At 44.7% G+C, this 17,401-nt stretch overlaps 2 protein-coding genes across 4 annotated transcripts in view; one reads left to right on the top strand and one right to left on the bottom strand.

Annotated features, from left to right (window-relative positions):
* Nucleotides 1-11: 11 nt before the first annotated feature.
* NUP43 (nucleoporin 43) lies at nucleotides 12-9,051 on the bottom strand. The gene is made up of 8 exons (XM_033054317.1): nucleotides 8,909-9,051; nucleotides 8,414-8,536; nucleotides 8,073-8,150; nucleotides 6,999-7,176; nucleotides 5,258-5,393; nucleotides 4,312-4,463; nucleotides 2,349-2,471; nucleotides 12-1,077 (listed from the first exon to the last, which is right to left on the bottom strand). The coding sequence occupies exons 1-8, from the start codon at nucleotides 9,026-9,028 to the stop codon at nucleotides 863-865; spliced, it is 1,125 nt and encodes a 374-aa protein (XP_032910208.1). The 5' UTR covers nucleotides 9,029-9,051; the 3' UTR covers nucleotides 12-862.
* Nucleotides 9,052-15,882: 6,831 nt separating this feature from the next.
* Nucleotides 15,883-17,401, top strand: part of PCMT1 (protein-L-isoaspartate (D-aspartate) O-methyltransferase) — a 36,703-nt gene continuing 35,184 nt past the window's right edge. The window contains exon 1 of one of the 3 annotated variants that reach the window (XM_033054719.2): nucleotides 15,883-16,065. In XM_033054719.2, coding sequence (XP_032910610.1) covers nucleotides 16,011-16,065 — 55 coding nt within the window. In that variant the 5' untranslated portion in view covers nucleotides 15,883-16,010. The remainder of the gene's footprint in view (nucleotides 16,066-17,401) is intronic. The other 2 variants (XM_033054718.2, XM_033054720.2) reach the window with 2 other exon arrangements.

Below are 17,401 nucleotides of genomic sequence, written 5' to 3'. Positions count from 1 at the left end.
TAAGTCAGACCTCTTGTGCAAAACTTTTTATTAAAAAGAGAAAGGGTTCTTTGTAACAAAAAGCAGGTACAATGCTAATAATAAAATGTAACTTTTCAAAGATTTCAATAAACCAGATGTGAATTTTTGACCAAGACTGTCTCAAGGTTAGAAAGTCTTATTCTTACACCTGAAAACACAGCCAACATATCTGTCAATTATGACTTAATTATAAACCCCACTTTTCTGCTGGGAGATTTACGGGTGCATTATCAAGTTTTAACATGCAGCATCCATGATGAAGCTGTAAATAATTCAAAATAATGTTGCCAAAATGCTTAGATTCCTATAGAACCTTTCACATTTCATAGCTTTAACAGTTTTCTTTCCAACTCTCATGGACTAACATTAAAAATTATGTTCCCCTGTATATATATAAAAAAACTGAGCTTAAAAAAACCCCAATCTCTCACAGGTGACATAAAAAGAATTTCAACGAATCCTACAGTTTCGCTTTAGAAATAATATTTGAAAAATACCTTTACAGGGAAAAATAAAAATCCAGGGTTTACCTTTTCTTCTGTGTGCATTATGGACATCACTTTACACCAAAGATTTTGCCCTTAGTGACTACTTTCCTGCTTGTCAAAAAAAAGCAGGCAGCAGGGAAGAAATGGCATGTAAGCTTGCTCTGTCACCCATCCTGGAGCATCAAGTGACAGCTGTCAGAATGTGAAGTACTTCACTTCTTCCAAAACACCAGGACCAAGCTGAGGCCTCTCCCACACATGCCAATAACAGACTAACAAGCAGCATTAGGAATGAACCCGACATTTCCCAGTAGTTCAAGCTGGTCGTACTTTGAAGGGATGCCGCAGTCACTTCAAGCAAAAAGTTGTCTGTTCACATAAATAGCCTCTGCATCAGTACCATATACCAGGCATGGTCCTAGAACATCTAAACTATTCACAGACAAAGTCTGATTTGGAATCAGGTTGGTGATTTCCATGCGGTCTTTGGTCGGATCATTGCTTAGCCAGGCACTTACTACAGACTGGTTAATGGTACTGTGGGAAAGATAGGCAGTGCTTCTTCCTCCTGAAAGAAGGAAAGAGGGAAGACAAAGAAATAAGTTTCAATTTTGGTTATATATTCTCAGATTTTAGAGAAACTCAGTAGATATGGGTCAGACACAATAGAAATATAATTTTACATTTAAGTCAATTTTCAGATTAGTTGAGATGCCATTTCTCTGGTAAATTAAGGAAAAAATAGCTTAAAAAATCAAGTACTTGAAATAATCACAAATACTTCCTACCAGCTCTACCCTCAGTTAAAACAAACGTATTACAATAGCTATTAACTCATCTCACTGAACAGACAATGTAAGTACCTGCAAGTTTCTCTAGCCAGATACAAAAGCAAGGATACAAGAACACATGTCTGTTTATAGAGTGTCTTGCTCTATTTGGGTTTTGCAGCTCTGCTTCAGTAACGCTTATTCCCTACTGCTCCTCCTCCCTACTTACTCTGCAGCAAGTGATACATCTATATTTGATTTTCAAATTTTCCCACATAACATTTTACATTCAAATTGAAGTCTCACATTCTAAGAACCCATTCAGCATAAGGCTAGCAGGTGTCAGAAGTGATGCTAAAGTATTTATACTTCATGTACTTCAAAACATGCAGAGTCCGACTTGAATCAGTAATCCTATAATTTCCAAAGATATAACTTAACTTTGAATGACAACTTTGAGGCCAAAGGCAGGTGACATCTGAAAGTCTCCTCACTATTTACAGTTTAAAGTCACAAGCACTTAGCAGTGTTTGTTATCAGAATGTGAAAACAAATGCTTAAATTAAAAGTCAGTATCATAACTTTAAAATCCTGCCACCATGCAAAAGGATCCAGTTTCATTTATTGAAAGTTCCAATTATTACCCTGAATTGTAAATTCATAATTCTACTATCGTATTAACCAATAAATTATTTTTGTATTCTAACAGTGTAACTCCCTCAGAGACTCAATAATGTCAATTAGGCTGCCTCTGTTTCTTTTCTACATACAGATAATTTTTAAGTGAACACAGTCTATCTTTGAAATCATAAATGTGCCCCTTCACACATTGGTCAGAGGGTAGCAGATTAAAAAAAACTGAAACCAGACCACAAAAACCTCTGCACAACTGTTTGCTATATAAGTAGTTTTCCTCAAATGCCTAATAGGACTTGATTTCTAAGAAAAGAAACCTGCTTTTAATTATCTGTATTAAGACTATGTTATTAATTGTGTCATGTGAGAATACAGACTGTAATGGTGTTACCAACTCACAAATTTAGTGCAGATGGACTTCAAACATCCTTACCTTGATGAAGAAAAGATGGTTTTTCAGATACGTTTGTGGAAGTATCCCAGTGCCAAAGAGATCCATCTTCAGAACACGTAAATAAATGATCAGGGTCAGAGGGATGGAAGTGAACTTCCCACACTGTAAGTATCAAAAAAAAGAACAAGTCTCAAGTACTTCAATCAATGCATTTGGACAGTATGATATAGACATACATCTACAAGAACCCATGCCTCCATCAAAACTTTTCATTTTTAATTGTAATTCATTTTTAATTCAATTCTAAGTTATATACTGCAGTTTTCCCTCTGCTGGCAGAGGGAAGGGGGGAAAGAAAAAAGAAGAAAAAAAATACCCTATTTTGTTGCATTTTCAGTGCTATGAAAATTGTTTAATTCTTATCTGAATTCAGGCATTCTGCACAGTATCATATCATCTTCCCTGCTATGAAGTTTAAATCTGCACATAGCGTGCATTCCTTCCCAGGACACAGATTATTTTATGTCTAAATACCACAACTGCAAAGGACATTGAAGTCAATAAACATCAAGAAATACTTTTACTCCTTTAATTTAACTGCAGCATCAAATCACAGAATTTTCAGCATAAAATTAACTGTTGTCTTGTTAATGAAATTACCAGTAAAGTCAGCTGTTTCAGCACTGTGGAGACACCAAATGAATGTTGAGTTTCCCCTTCTACCTCATGTTTTCAGGTTTATTAGTATGTGCATTCTGCTTTACTCTGTCTGCCTAACGCTGCACCAGCTTCCATTATTATTTATACACCTACCATGCTAGAAACACAGCCATTCTGATCAAATACATCTAACAGCATATAAAAGAATTGCTTACTATAATCTACTTTTAGTTTAGATAAAGTTCACTTTTAGGTAAGAACGGTCTCCTACACAGTGAAGGAAGCGAGCCAGATGAGAACACATGGGATAGTAGTAGGTATACTGGGAAGAGTATCGAAAGAAACGTTAGGGATACAGAGTGAGGAAGATCAAGGAGAAGCTAGATCTGATCCTGGCAAGGATGAAAAGAACAGGAAGGGCTTCTACAGGCATGGCAGCCAGAAAAGGAAGGTCCAAGGTGTACGCCCCCCAATAATCAATGCTGGAAAACTGGTAACACTGGACAAGGATGAGGTTGAACTACTCAACAACTTTCTTGCCTCGGTCTTCAATGGCAACCTCTCCTCCCATACCTCTCAAATGGGTGGGCTGCAAGACAGGGTGTCGGGGAGCAAAGTCCTTCCCACTGTAAGAGAAGCTCAGGTTCACGATCACCTAAGGAACCTGAATGTACATAAATCTATGAGATGCATCCTAGAGTCCTGAAGGAATTGGATGATGCGGTTGCCAAGCCACTCTCCATATCTGAGAGGCTATGGCAGTCAGGTGAAGTACGAGGGGACTGGAAAAGGGAAAGATGGGCACAAACCCATGTTTTAAAAGAGTAGAAAGGAAGACCCTGAGAACTACCAACCTGTCAGCCTCAGCTCTGATCCTGGGAAAAACATGGAACAAATCCTCCTAGAATCTATGCTAAACACATGAAGGACATGTGAGAGACTTCTTACAAGGGCATGTAGTGATAGGACAAAGGGCAATGGCTTTAAACTGGCAGAGAAGGTTTAGTTTAGGTTATTAGGAAGAAATTCTTTACGGTGAGAGTGGTGAGGCACTGGAACAGGCATCCCAGAGAAGTTGTGAATGCTGCATCCCTGGAAATGTCAAGGCCAGGTTGGATGGGTCTCTGAGCAACCTGGTTCAGTGGAAGGTGCCCCTACCCTTGGCAGGGGAGGTTAGAAGTAAATGAGCTTTAAGGTCCCTTCTAACCCAAACAATTCTATGATTCAATGAAGTAGCAAATATGTGATTGTTTTCTACCAGTTACAACAACTTATTTTTACAGGAATCAGAAATTTCTCTAACATGTCACTTTCTTCTCACCAATCCATTTCAGACACTTACTTTCTGCTTCATGAGCATTTAGCAGGGACACTGGCATAGTACCCTGCCTGATGTCCCATATACTCAGCATTCCATCCTGGCCCCCCGTGGCCACAATATGCTGCTGATTGGGATGCCTATCCACGCAGTGCAGTGGAACTCTGTCACCTGCCCTGCAAAGAGGAAAAAAACCAAACAACCAAATAACTCAAATATTACTTTTTTTTAATTTAACTTCTATTTTTCCTTTCTTAATCCCTAGTTCTGCATCAGGAGCATTGACCAGCGAGGTACCAGTACCGACAGTACCTTCAGTTCCTGTAACATCTGACACCTGAGGCTGAAGGCACATGACATCTACTGGAAACCAGAGGTATGGCAATAACGTGAAGCTACAATCAGATTCCATTACCTATGGTACACATCTGACATAAACACAGCATCTGGCAGCTTTATAGGAGGCAGATCGGGCACTAACAAAATCAGGTAGCTGAACTACAGTCTATGAACAGCAGTGGGAATTATTATATAGACAACAACAGAACTGAAATCTAGCTCATTTGGTTTTCTCACAGTACCTTGTAAGGCACAAAGTTACCATTTAAATACATTCCAAATGCCAGAAACTTAACATTAGGCCTGTGGAGAAAAGCCAATATAAACAGGTAGTCTGGGGTGAAGGATTGAAAGTTTTTTCCTCAAAAAAGAGAAGTGCATAGGTGCAATAATCCTTCAAAAGTTAAATCATAAAACAGACCTGCTAAGCACAATGCTGAGTCACAACAGTGGCTCAGCCATTAGGCAGTCTGCCCTTGCTTATTTAAATACCAAAGAGGTTAAAATCCTTTCTAAAAAAAAATCAGTATTTTACCATCCTGTTGTTAGGAAGTTGTTAGGAAAGATTTGAATCAGATTATATAAAGTAGCACATGCTTTTCAGTAAATAAGTAGAAAAGTGAGGTCTTACAAAGAAAATATTTGAGATGGCTCATTTCTCTGCTGTCTGAGGTCCCATATTTTTAACTGTCCAATTGAATTTACTGTCAAGATCTCAGTTGTTCGAAGGAAAGTCACTGCATGGAGTGTACTGCTGTCTGCATTGTCTGCAAGAGAGGAAGAAAGCATTCAGGTAAACCAATGGAATGCTAGTCTCCATTTCATTGCAACAAAATAACTCTTTATAGAGAACAGAACTTAAACATGCCCATAACCTCTGCAGTTTCAAGGTGAGACAATGTCTGGTATCTGCAAATACCCTATGAAAAAGGAGCCCTTGCTTACTATATTGAAAGACTACTGAGACAAATCTGTAAGAAGATGTATTAAATTTGCTCTGGTGATTACAAAACTACTCTATGATTTGTAAAATTGCTTTTTGTTGCTCCTAGAAGAGGAATCAATTCAGCCAAGTTTATTGGTTCTCAAAAGTTTTCATTATATGGCCAGCACCTACTGACAGGAAGCTGTTATGGAGCTTTTCATAATGGAGTTCTAAACACAAGAAACTGTAAATCTGGCTGACAGCATTAGCCAGTTTTATACTAAAACACTTAATTCACCAACTTTTAGACCTTTTCTGAACTGCCAATGTGGTATCAAGTTAAATCCAAATTATGTTGTGCTTGTTAATAATTGAATAGCAAGGCTCTTTTTTTCAGGTCCTTTTCTCCAGTGCCCCTTTTTGTCAGAGTAATGTACAATGTCAAACAATTCACAGATTTGAGGTGAAACTTTTGAGGCCTTCTGAAAAAACAGACACTATTTTCTTGTATTTTATTTGTTACTATATATAAACTTTTCATCTTGATTATGACTGGATAACTCTGTTAAGTCTGCTTTCACCTCAAGTATTTTAAAATTATTTTTGTAAACCCATACTGAAAATATGTTATTATTATATTAATTATAATTATATATTATAAATATATATTTCTGCATAAGATGGAAAGATTTTCTGCTATTGAGACAAAAAAGTTATACTGATGACTGGTTACAGATATTTGAATGACTTTTCTGCCAACTGCTTAAATGAAAGCAGAGGGGAAGAAAAAGCTCAGCAAAACGTCATTAAAAAGAAATGTTAGATTACTGAATACTGAGGTTCTAGAGGATTTAAAGTTTTATGGCAGACTAACACTAAGTGGTTTAGCAATGATGGTTCCAAAAGATTTTTACATAATCCCTAACTTTAGAGATTTTTTCCCTACCTTAATTGAGTAGAACCTATGCATTTTGTACTGTACACTTAAATCCACTAAACAATAACAAAAATAACAAGGCATTCCTTTGTAACTGTTGAATGAGGTACAAGAGTTCTGTCTTCATGATAAGAACTCAGCTTAGTGCCTGGGAAATGTCAAGGTGTCATTGAATTGGGAACCAGTAAAACAGATTGCTTACACCATAGAACTCCATCCTGAAGAACCTGAGAACATCTTCCAAGATGTTCTCTCTCTTTCCTCTCTAACAGTTACTGTATAACCATTAACTAAAAAATACCTAGATGAATATAGAAATATATCTGAAATATGTTTCAAGTATTTGAATTCTGGAGGAATATAGGAATAATCTGGAACAAACATGTTCAACCTGGAATACTGAAATCAACACTCAATTAACATTTTTGTTTTGTTGTAATAAGCTGAAAACCAAACAACCCCCTCCAAATTAGACTAATTTTTTTTAAAAAACCCAGATATTTCCAATACCTATAGTTCTTACTGCATCCCTTTGGTCAGCTCTAAAGAGATTTATTCTACCATCTTCTCCAACAGTGACAATTTCTGGGTTGTTGCAGACGACTCCAGTACAGGCTGCTCCTCCACAAGATGTGTCTTGATCCACATGATAATGGGCTTTCTCCCACCGGTGGTTGGCAGATAATGTCTAAGTGGTAACCAGACATGAAATTATGGTCTTAAATAATGAAACTGATAGAACAAAGCTTCCAGAATACTCATGAAACCAGAAACAAGGAAAGCCACACTACTTAATGGGAATGAGACCCTGCTATACAAATACAAATCTAAATTTTCATCAACTCTTAAGATACAACTCTTCCACAAAATGTTAGTTTTTCTTCTCTGAACTACTGTTTTCACATGACCTAGCAATTAGAAATAACACTACAGACTATAAAATGTCTTTCACTAGGCTGATATCTTCAGTATTTTCCCACAACAGGGGAAAAGAACTGATGCCCTCAGAAAATAAAGGTCAAATTCACATCTTGACTGCATGGAACTTATTTTATTTTAGGTGCCACACCAAATTATTAACTGACATTCACCTTTACTGTGTCAGTGTGAACATATATAAAAAGGTAATTATGCATTTATTTCCCTTGATTTATAACCAAAGCAAAAGACTAGAGTTTACATATCTTCCTTCACATGACACTCATGAGAATTTGTTTATAATTTGTTAAGAATTGAACATGAGTCATTTAGTTCAAGAATGCAAGAACTATGATAAGGCAGACACAATTCCATTAATACCTACTGTCCCAAAACACTCTAATGTCTTAAAGTATGTTTTCAATGAATGGGCTTTTCGGTTACAGATACAGACAAGGAGATAACCCAGTCTGTCTCACTCTGGAATCTTGTTTATGTAGCATGTGTGCAAAACGCTATTTTCTTTCCCTGTATCTGTGAAGTCAAAGTTTTTGTTAACAGATTTTAAAAATAAATTGATTTTGGTAGCTAGATGTTTATTGTGCTAAGATCAAAATGACCTCTATTACACAGAATAGCATCTTAAAGCCAGTGCATGTCACATACCTGGTTATTTTGATGATGACGGAATATAGTTACAGTTCCTGTTGATGAGGCAACCACAATTCTCTCTTGATCCAAAAACTAGAGATAACAAGAATGCTATTAGCCAGTGTTAGTACCGACGTGATAATTTTCATTTTAGAGTAACCTAAATTATTGGTAGGTAGAGGGGAAAAAAAAAACCACAAAAAACAAACCCACAAAGCAATATTGATTGGTTTTGTCAATTTTCTTCATAAGGATTTTTTGGCCAATCTCAGCATTTCGACAGATCACTCTCACTTAACTTCTCCTAAGTGACAAGCCCTTAAAAAATACAGACCTATTCAACACAGCTATTTTACCTGCATATCCATAACATCACCGTTGTGCTGGATGTCACACAGCAGATGAGGTTCTCCATGATATTCACCATTGAGGCCCGCATTTCCAAGGTCGCCAGCAGACCAAATGGAGACCCTGTTATCCTGAACGGAAACAACACCACATTTACTCGAAAATGCTTTTGAAAGTACTTAGCAATAAGCCTCAGCCAGGGAAGGCAATAGGCACGGCTCCTGAGGAAGCCGCCGCCAGCCGGAGGGAAGGGCTTGCCCAGGGGAATAACGCTGCTGTGCGGGGGGGCGGCCCCACGGCTTCCTTGGGGACACGAGCACGGCACGGTCAAGCGAAGGGCGGGACTGCCGAACCAGGCAGTGCTCACGACCGGCTCCGGCCCCGCTCTCCCGCACCAAGCGGCGGAGGTGCAGGGGACCGAGGCGGTGTGCGGTGCCGCCGCCGCCCGCCCCGCGCCCCGGCGGGAAGGTCGCGCCGCGCCTCCGGGGCCGCCCGGCCGGTACCTCGTTGTCCCAGGAGCCGGTGGCGAAGAGGTCGGGGGGCTGGAGCGCAGCGGCGGGCAGGGGCCGCCAGCGCGTCCGGCTGATCTTCTGCGACACGAACTTGGCGCTCACGTCCTCCATGGCCGCGCCCGCCCCGCGCCCGCTCCCGCCCGTCCCGCGCCGCGCGCGCTGATTGGCTGCGGTGCGACGGCGAGCGCGGAGGGACAGCCGGGGCACGGCGGGGGCGCGCGCGGGCGGGCCGGGCCGCGCCGGGAGCGGCGCTGAGGCAGCGGCGGCGGCCCCGCCGGCTGTAGGAGCCGGTCGGCTCCAGCTGCCCGCGGCTACCGGGCCGGGCCAGGGCTGGCCCTGCCTGGCCCCTGCGAGCCGCTGCACCGGCGCCTATCGGCTCGGCGTCGGTTGCAGGTCGGGTCCGGAGAGCAGGAAACAGAGGAAGAAGTGATCGTGCCGCTGTCTGCTCGGCGGGGCCGCGTCCACCGCAACGTTATGTCCGTGTGTCACCTTTGCATGACATGCACCGACTTCTGTTTATTCAAAATGTGTGACTTACACAACGAGTAAGCATTTCTGGTCTAGATCTGCTTTTAAGTATGCCCTGCTTTCAGCTGGGGCAGAGTTAATTTTCTTCCGAGTAGCAGCCACAGCGCTGTGTTTCGGATTTAACGTGAGGATAGTGTTGACAGCACAGTGATGCGTTACTCGTTGTTCAGTGGCGTTTACCCAAGGGGAGATCTTTTCAGTCCTCGCTCTGCCAGTGAGCAGGTGGACAAGAAGCCAGGAGGGAGCATGGCCAGGACACTGACCCAAACTGGCCACAGGCGTATTGCATACCATAGAATATCTCATACGCTGTGTAAACTGGGGGGCATTGGCCATGAGGGACCAATTACTGCTCAGGGACAGGCTGTCTATCTTCTTTGATTTAAATTATTAAAGTTATTAAGAGATAAGTTATTCTTATCTCAATGCATGTTTTTTACTTTTGTTCCAACTATCCTCCCCATTCCTCATGGGGTGGGCTGGGAGGGGTTGTGAGGCTTATGTGAGCAAATATTTGCCTGGAACTTGCTGGCTGGGGTTAAACGATGATAATGTACTTCCGAGTGATACTCTCCTTGCTCTGACAGATTCCTACCTGTATAGACATAATTTTTTTTTGTCCCAAATGGCATGGTTAAATCGAAGAGGAGCACACATATACTTCCTTTCTAGTATTTCTAGTATTTGAGACCTAAACAACCATGAAATAAAAAGTTCAGAGGTTAGTTGTAAAATTAAAGGCTGACACAGTTGTGTTGTCAGTTGTCATTTCAGAGGATGAGACTATTGGCCCAGTCACTGCAGTCCAGTGAGGGATTTTCTCAAAAAGATTTTTACAACTTTGTTTTCTGCTGCATTTTTTCCCAGAGCTGATGCTGCCAAGTCTAAGAGGTTCTGTCAGATGGACTTAACAGTGACTTGGCTGAATTTTCCACTGTGTTACTGCAGTTTTTTTTGCTAAAGTAATCTTTCAGAGTTCTTCTATAATGTATTTTTGAGTCTCTTATCAAGTCTACTGTGCTGTTTTGTAATCCCTCAGGTGTGATACCAAGCCAAAGATATTTCAGGTGTTTCATGCATCATTTGAACTTCATTTAACTTTTTTTTTCCATAGGTACATTCAGCAGAATCCAACAATGAACATATTCCAAAAGCTAGATGCTATAGTAGTCTACCCTACTGCAAACATACCTTAAAATAGCTTTGTTGCACACGGCAGTAGCATTGTTATTCTACAGCAGCAAGTGCTTCTGGCACCATTTATTAAGTTGCTAACTGCAGTTCTGCAAGTCACTGTTGACTTCAGAGGTGTTTTCAGCTAATTCTTATATCACTTGTGAGACATATCAATAGGCAGCCTCAGAATACAACTACAGACCAGATAGCCAAAAGCTGAAGAGAAAACACTTTGGGATTATTGAAAAGTTTTATTAGGCAAATATTTTTGTTGGTTGGTTTGTGATTTCTGTGTGTATTTTTTACATTGTGGTTTTGGATGATTTCTTTCTTTTCTCAGGATTGCTTGTTCAAAAGCATTTGGGAAGTAAGTTGGACATACTGGCTTATTTTCACTTAGAGGAAAAGAAGAATCACAGTTTTTCTTCCCTGTCCTACATTTTTTAAAGAAAATGTTGGCAGCATGTTATATGACAGAAGTGAGAGCTGTGATAGATTTAGGACTGCTTTGTAAACCTTTAAATATATTCTCTGTGCTTGATCCCTATGAAAGATGTGTACTGGCTGTGTTAGTATATCATTTCAATGTAATGACAGATTTAAATAACCATATAAAAGGCGGAAATAAGCATCGGGAGAATATACGCCTCATCTAGTTTTCAAAAAGGATGTTTAGTCTAGATGAAGCTGACTCTGAGCATTGGGTCCAAACATACCAGCTGAGACAACAAGGAGCATCTATGGATTACCCTTAAATATGGCTAAAGCTAGGAGTGTGAGTAAAAGGGAAGAAAACTGAAAGCATGCCTATCTCTGAGAGAAGGTAGGGGGCCTGAGAACAAAGGCACTAGATCAGTGGTTGCACTGGGGTACGATAAAACTAATACTGAATTGGATTTATTTATAATCTGCTTTTCTCCAATCATCATTGAATAATATTTAAAGAAAGTTATTTGGAGATGCCAAAACAATGTTTACTGGTAAGAATTCCTGGAGCTGTGCCCAGTTCATTCTCTTGAACAAGTACAGTTACAGTGCAGGGTACTGCAGAGCAGATGTAACAGCAGAGGGCCCATCCATAAGTCTTGCCCTTGGCTGGGGCACTGTGCTCTTGGCCTGAGCTGTATTGTAGGAGAGCCTGTCATCAGCCACGTTGCCCAAACTTGGCTGCCTTGAGTTGGAGCCTGACTTGTCACTTTGCTTGATAGCAAAACCACTCCTGTCCCCAGCCCTGCTCTGCTTGCTTTGCTGGGATACCATGGGATGGTGTGTCATCTGGAAGGCTGACCTTCCTTCATGAAGGGGTCCCAGTTCTGTTGCTCCCTAATGGGGAAAGTCACTGATGTGGCTGAGTCATTCTCAACTCATTTTTGAGTGAAGAGCTGGTAAAACATGGATGTGAAGTTCAAAATAACGTAAACTTCTGAAATGGTAATGCAAAAGGAAGGTACACACCAAACCGGCTTGAGCTTATAGGAAAACAAATGAGATGAAGGAGAATGATTAAGTTAAAAAAACAGAATGGAGTCAAGAAGAAGAGGGAGTGTAGGTGTAAAAGCCAATTAGCATGGGGCTTGGGACATAACTGCGGAAATGTACAGCAGGAACATTTCACAAGGAAATTTGTGCTTGTGGTATGCAGAAGCAGATGGGAACAGACAGTGATGAGCAATTTTTCAAATTCTTTCTAAATTCAAAGAATTAAAAAAAAATCTAATGGGCTTATGAGGTGGGAGGGAAGGAATGAAACAGAAATAGTAGCTCAGAGGGGTTTATATATAAAAGTATGTAAGTACAGCAAGAGGATTGGGATGTGGGTGAACGTGCAGCAAAGGAAGAAGCGCCAATGTGCTTACAGTTAGCAGGATCTTCATGTCAGAACAATCATATGGTGGCCCAGTCTGGCTGCTGGCATTTCCTGTGCCTTCTCCCTAAGAGGACTGGCCATGCAGCAGCTCCCTGGAGAGTCTAGGGAAATGGCTCTACATGTGGAAAATGGAGGTGGGTGCCTGCAATTGACAGTGGGCACCCAGGGACCAAGGTGCTCCCACTGGTTTGGACAAGTGAGGGGGAGTAGCATACAGAAATCCTGAGTATCAGAGCAAATGGAAAGGTTCCACATGAGTGATGATGAAAGCAATTTTTTTATTATTATTATTTCCACTTGTATTTTACTCTAGTCAAGAACATCTACATTGCTTTTAGTTTAGTCTCAGTGGATGTGCTCCATTTTTAAATGGAGTCATGGCCCAGGATTGTGGAACTGAAAGAGTTAGGGACTCCTACATTTGTCTACTGCATAAATACGTGCATCCTGCCACTACTGGTGCATGTTAGTTTCCCAGGGCCCTTGGAGGCAACTTGGCTTGTCTTAGAGCTCCCAGAAGCCTGCCAAGCCAAATGCTGTTTCCTTCACACATGCCTGGTATCCATCCAAGACACCCCAGATATTGTTAAGGAAGGCCCACACTTGCTTTAATTCTCTGAATACTCATGTCAAGAAAATGGCAAATAGGTATATTCAGAAAGCAACTGGGCAAGACTGCAAACTCTTAAGAGAGAAATGTAGGCTTGCTTTTGGTGCTCTCTGATGAGTCAAAGCCTAATTCAAGCTGGTCCTGGTAAGCAGCATCAGTTTGTATGTAAAAGGTTTCTGTTGTGTTTTTGGTCTCCCAAGAGGGTAAGTATCCTTGGAATGCTTTTAAACATGGGCCAGCTATTTTCTTGCCAGCAACCTCTCTATGTCAGAGCAATGCAGTTTACTTGCATCTGACAACAGAAAATGTCTTTTGTATTTAAAACAATAAAGTATTTCTATGTTGTACTTTTACAGTGTCCGTCTGTTCTCTGCACCTGCTATCCTTTGGGAATTCCTCTAACTCCATGGCTTCTTTCCTTCTCTCTCAGCCCACTGGGTGTAACAGGGAGATCTTTTATATTCCAGGACAGGCTGGGAGCTTCACAAGGACTGCAGTTGTCAGATCATGCTTAGGAGAAGTTAGATGGAGAACACAGAATGAAGCAGTGGATCTGTCTCCAGATTAAAAGAATCAGATGGAAAGTCTATGGATGGGATCTGGGATATGCATTGAGCAACTGTCAGATTTGCCCTAGGCTGACTGCAAAGTAGAGAAGCAGATTGCAGCTTCACCTCTTCACCTGAACCAGCAATGATTGGATGAAATAGATGTGCTGTGTGGAATTGGAACAGGTTCAACACTCTCAGCCAAGATGGGCTCTCTCACAGAAGATATAATCTGTGCAATCTCCCATGGTGGTATATTAGGCTGTGTCCTTGTATCAGAAATGCTTTTAAGAAACAACATAATACTTGAAATTATATCTGCTGGATAACACCATATTTTCCCCAAGTGTTTATACAATATACTATTGATAGGGCCAACCTATCCGTAGTTACATACCATTACACTCACACCACAAAAGCCAAGAACTGAAAACTCTGCTGTCTGGTACCATGTAGATGAAATACCTGTGCCAGTGTACCTGGTTAAGAAAGGAATGACTGTAAAACTATTCCCAGGTGTGTGAAGCCCATTTGCAGGGACCAGAAGGCAACACAAATGCAGAAGTCATAGCGCTGACAGGAGGTCCCCCAAAATTTCAGAGATGATAGATAATGATACATTCTTTAAACAATAGAAACAACAGGTAGCAAACAAATACTTGTTGGAGTTGTTATATTGAGATAGACTGGACTGGCATCACCACCAATCCTTTATTAGAAAACTTGACATGCCTTCTTTCAGTGAACTTCTCTCAAGCAACTCTGAATCTCATAGGCAGCTTCACACAGCATTGACTCCTTTTCTTATAGGCAGCTCCACACAGCTCTGACTCCTTCTCTCCTCCCTGCAAGTTTCCTTCTACGTGGCTGGCTAACCCCGTCTGTCCCTCACACGGCTTCTTACCTTATCTGCCCCTTGCACGAGCACATGTCCCTTATCTCCTCACAGCACAACCAGCACACTCCATCCCAAAATACAGCAGACTCCAGACCTCATACTCTAACTCGAACTACAACTAGTGGCCAGCTAGCTTACTCTTTTATAACACCCAAACCCATCGGGCAGGCACAGATGTTTCCACTCTCAGCAATCAGTACAACTGTAATTCATCGGGAGAGACTGCCTTCTGTATTAGCCTTTCAACCTATCTTCCCACAAATATTGGCGGCAAAATTAATCATAAAGGAGTTTCAGAGCAGAGGGAAATACTACATGGCTGTAAAAAGAGAATTCTCTGCTTTTCCTCGTTAGGTTATCAGGCTTTGGGGAGGATCCGAAGGTGCTACTTTTCCCTTAAGATTGCTACTTCATCATGGGCTTATGCTGGGACAGAATAAAGGCCCATCGGAATTTACTAAATTCTGAGCTATTGTCCTGGACACCTTTTAAAAGGAACTTTGATTTGTAACTTTGTCCCACGTCACGGGCATTGCACCGGCAGGTGCTCCTGTGAAACATCGGTACTTTGGCAGCCGTGCCAGCTCTCCGTAGCCTTCTCCGCCGCTCCAATTCTCGCGTTGCTTCCCGGGCGCGGGTCGCACCCGCCCTGCCCCGTCCCCACCGTGGCACACACGGGACACACACGGGACACGCAGCTCCCGCGCCGCCTGACCAATGGCAGCCTCCAACACGTAGGCCTGGCCCGCGCGGGCTGGCCGCGGCCAATAGGCGCGCCCCATGCAACACACCGCGCCGGGGAGACGCCGCTAATTGGCTCCGCCGCAAGGGCGGCGGGTCGCGCGCTGGGCCCGAGCCGGAGCTGGCGGCGCAGCCACCGTGATGGGGCTCGCCAGCTCCGGGCCTTCTCCGGTACCCGGCGTGCACTGACTTGTGTCACGGGAGCGGCTAAGGCCGGGGCAAGGGGGAAAGTGTGTGCGCACCGAGGTGCCGTTTCGCTATCTCATTCATTAACAGAGCTCCTAAGTTTACATACCCGTGCCCCCAGACCCGCCCGGTCCCCCCGCCGTTTCTGAGGCGAGGGTGGGACTGGGGTTTCGCCGCCGGCGCGACAAAACGCGCGGGCCGGGAGCAGCCGCCGAGCATCCCCGCCCCGGCGCGCGAGGATCTCCCCACGCGCGGCCCTGGGGGCGGTGGGCGCGCATGCGCGGGGGGGGGGCGGGGGGCACGGCGCGGGCCGGCGGAGCGGCGGCGGCCGGGGCATGTCGGGCGCGCGGGGCGGTGGGCGCGTGGCCCCTCCCCTCGGCGAGCGCGCGGCTGCCGCTGCGGCGGCGGCCGCGGGAGGAGGCGGCGAGGAGGCGGCGCCTGTGTCGGCGCTGGAGGTTGTGTCCTTCCTGGGGAAGCTGCTGTGCGCAGTCGCGGCGCTGAAGGCGGCTCTGTACCTGCTCCGCAGAGTGTGCCTAGCGATGGCCTGGAAGTCGGGCGGCGCCAGCCACTCCGAGCTCATCCACAACCTCCGCAGTGAGTCCTGGGGCGGGGGCGCGGGCGGGCGGGGCCCCTGGGCTGCGGGGCGGCCGTTGCCGGCTGCCCGGTGACCGTTAGCGACCGCGCGCGACCGCGGCGCCCGCCCGACCCGCCGCCAACTGTCACGGGGAGCGGCACCGGCGCCCGGCCGCGTGTGTCCGTGTTGTCCGTCCGTGTCTGTGTGTGCGTGTCTCTGTGTCCGGCCGGGGGTGTGTCCGTGCGTGCCCGGGTGCTCGGGCGGGGGGTGTGTGTCCGGGCGGCGGCCGGTGTCGCAGGGCGGGCCGGGCTGTTGTTGCGGGAGGCAGTGCGGCGGGCGGGGTGGCGCCGATGGCGGTCCCGGAGGGGAAGCGCTGTGCGGCGGCCGTGGCTGTTCCCTACTCGCCGCGTCCCCCCCTCGCCGGCCCCGTTCCCGCCGCTTCGTCCCCGTCTGCTTTGTGCGAGCTGAGGCGGGGCCGCGGCGGCAGTGCCGGAGGGCCCGTGATCCCCCGCACGCACCGGGATCGGCGTCCGTCTGGCTTCGCTCCGGCCGGCGGGCGGCGAGACTGGCGGTGTCGGCGGCGCCCTCCGTTCTTTCAGGCCCGGGCTGCACGACGCAGCGGGAGCCGCCCGGGTTTGGGAAACGCGCCGAAGAGGCCGCGGCTGTTTGTGTTGGGTGAAAGGGGCGTGTGGCGGCAGTCCCTCCTCCCCCCTCCCCGGCGCGGTCCCGAGTGGCTCCGCTCGAGGGGATGGGCTGGGACCGCAGGGTGAGGACGGGAGAAGAGAGGAGCTGTCGGGGCTGCGTGCTCGTGCTGTGACAGCCGAGCTTTGCGGTGTCTGCCCGGCACCGGGCGCTCCCTTGTGCTCACCGAGGGTTTGTGCTGTCCCCGTGCTGAACGTGGAAGGTGTTGGGCGGGCGCTTCTTCGCCGATGTACTTCAGTACATCATGAAGTCTGCAGGTCCTGAGAGGACGGAGAAACAACACCTTCTGTGTTCGGAGCTTCCACTTTTCACATTAGAATAGAATTGACCTCTCTTAAATATACTGACAGTGTTCTCTCGTCTCTGCTCCTGGCCTTTTCCCTTCCGCTTTTCAAGTCTCTGTCCTAGATGCAAAAGGATGTAGATTTGGAGCCTGTATTATGGCAGTCGCCTCTTATTTCAGTGATGCTACAAGACCACAGACAAGTTCAGCTGTGTGGCCTCGTTATTCTGGTGTCATTGGAGAATCATCCTTGTTTGCTCTTTTTGCCTTTTCTCTGCTTATGTTAGATCATCTGATCTGTGGTCTTTTACAGTATTTTCTTTTGAGAACTATCACAGCCAGCAGGATAACACATGCTGAAGTGACTTTCA

The sequence above is a fragment of the Catharus ustulatus genome, chromosome 3 (genome assembly GCF_009819885.2).
Source record: "Catharus ustulatus isolate bCatUst1 chromosome 3, bCatUst1.pri.v2, whole genome shotgun sequence".
Lineage (NCBI taxonomy): Eukaryota > Metazoa > Chordata > Aves > Passeriformes > Turdidae > Catharus > Catharus ustulatus.
This window is presented reverse-complemented; position numbering and strand designations above follow the sequence as displayed.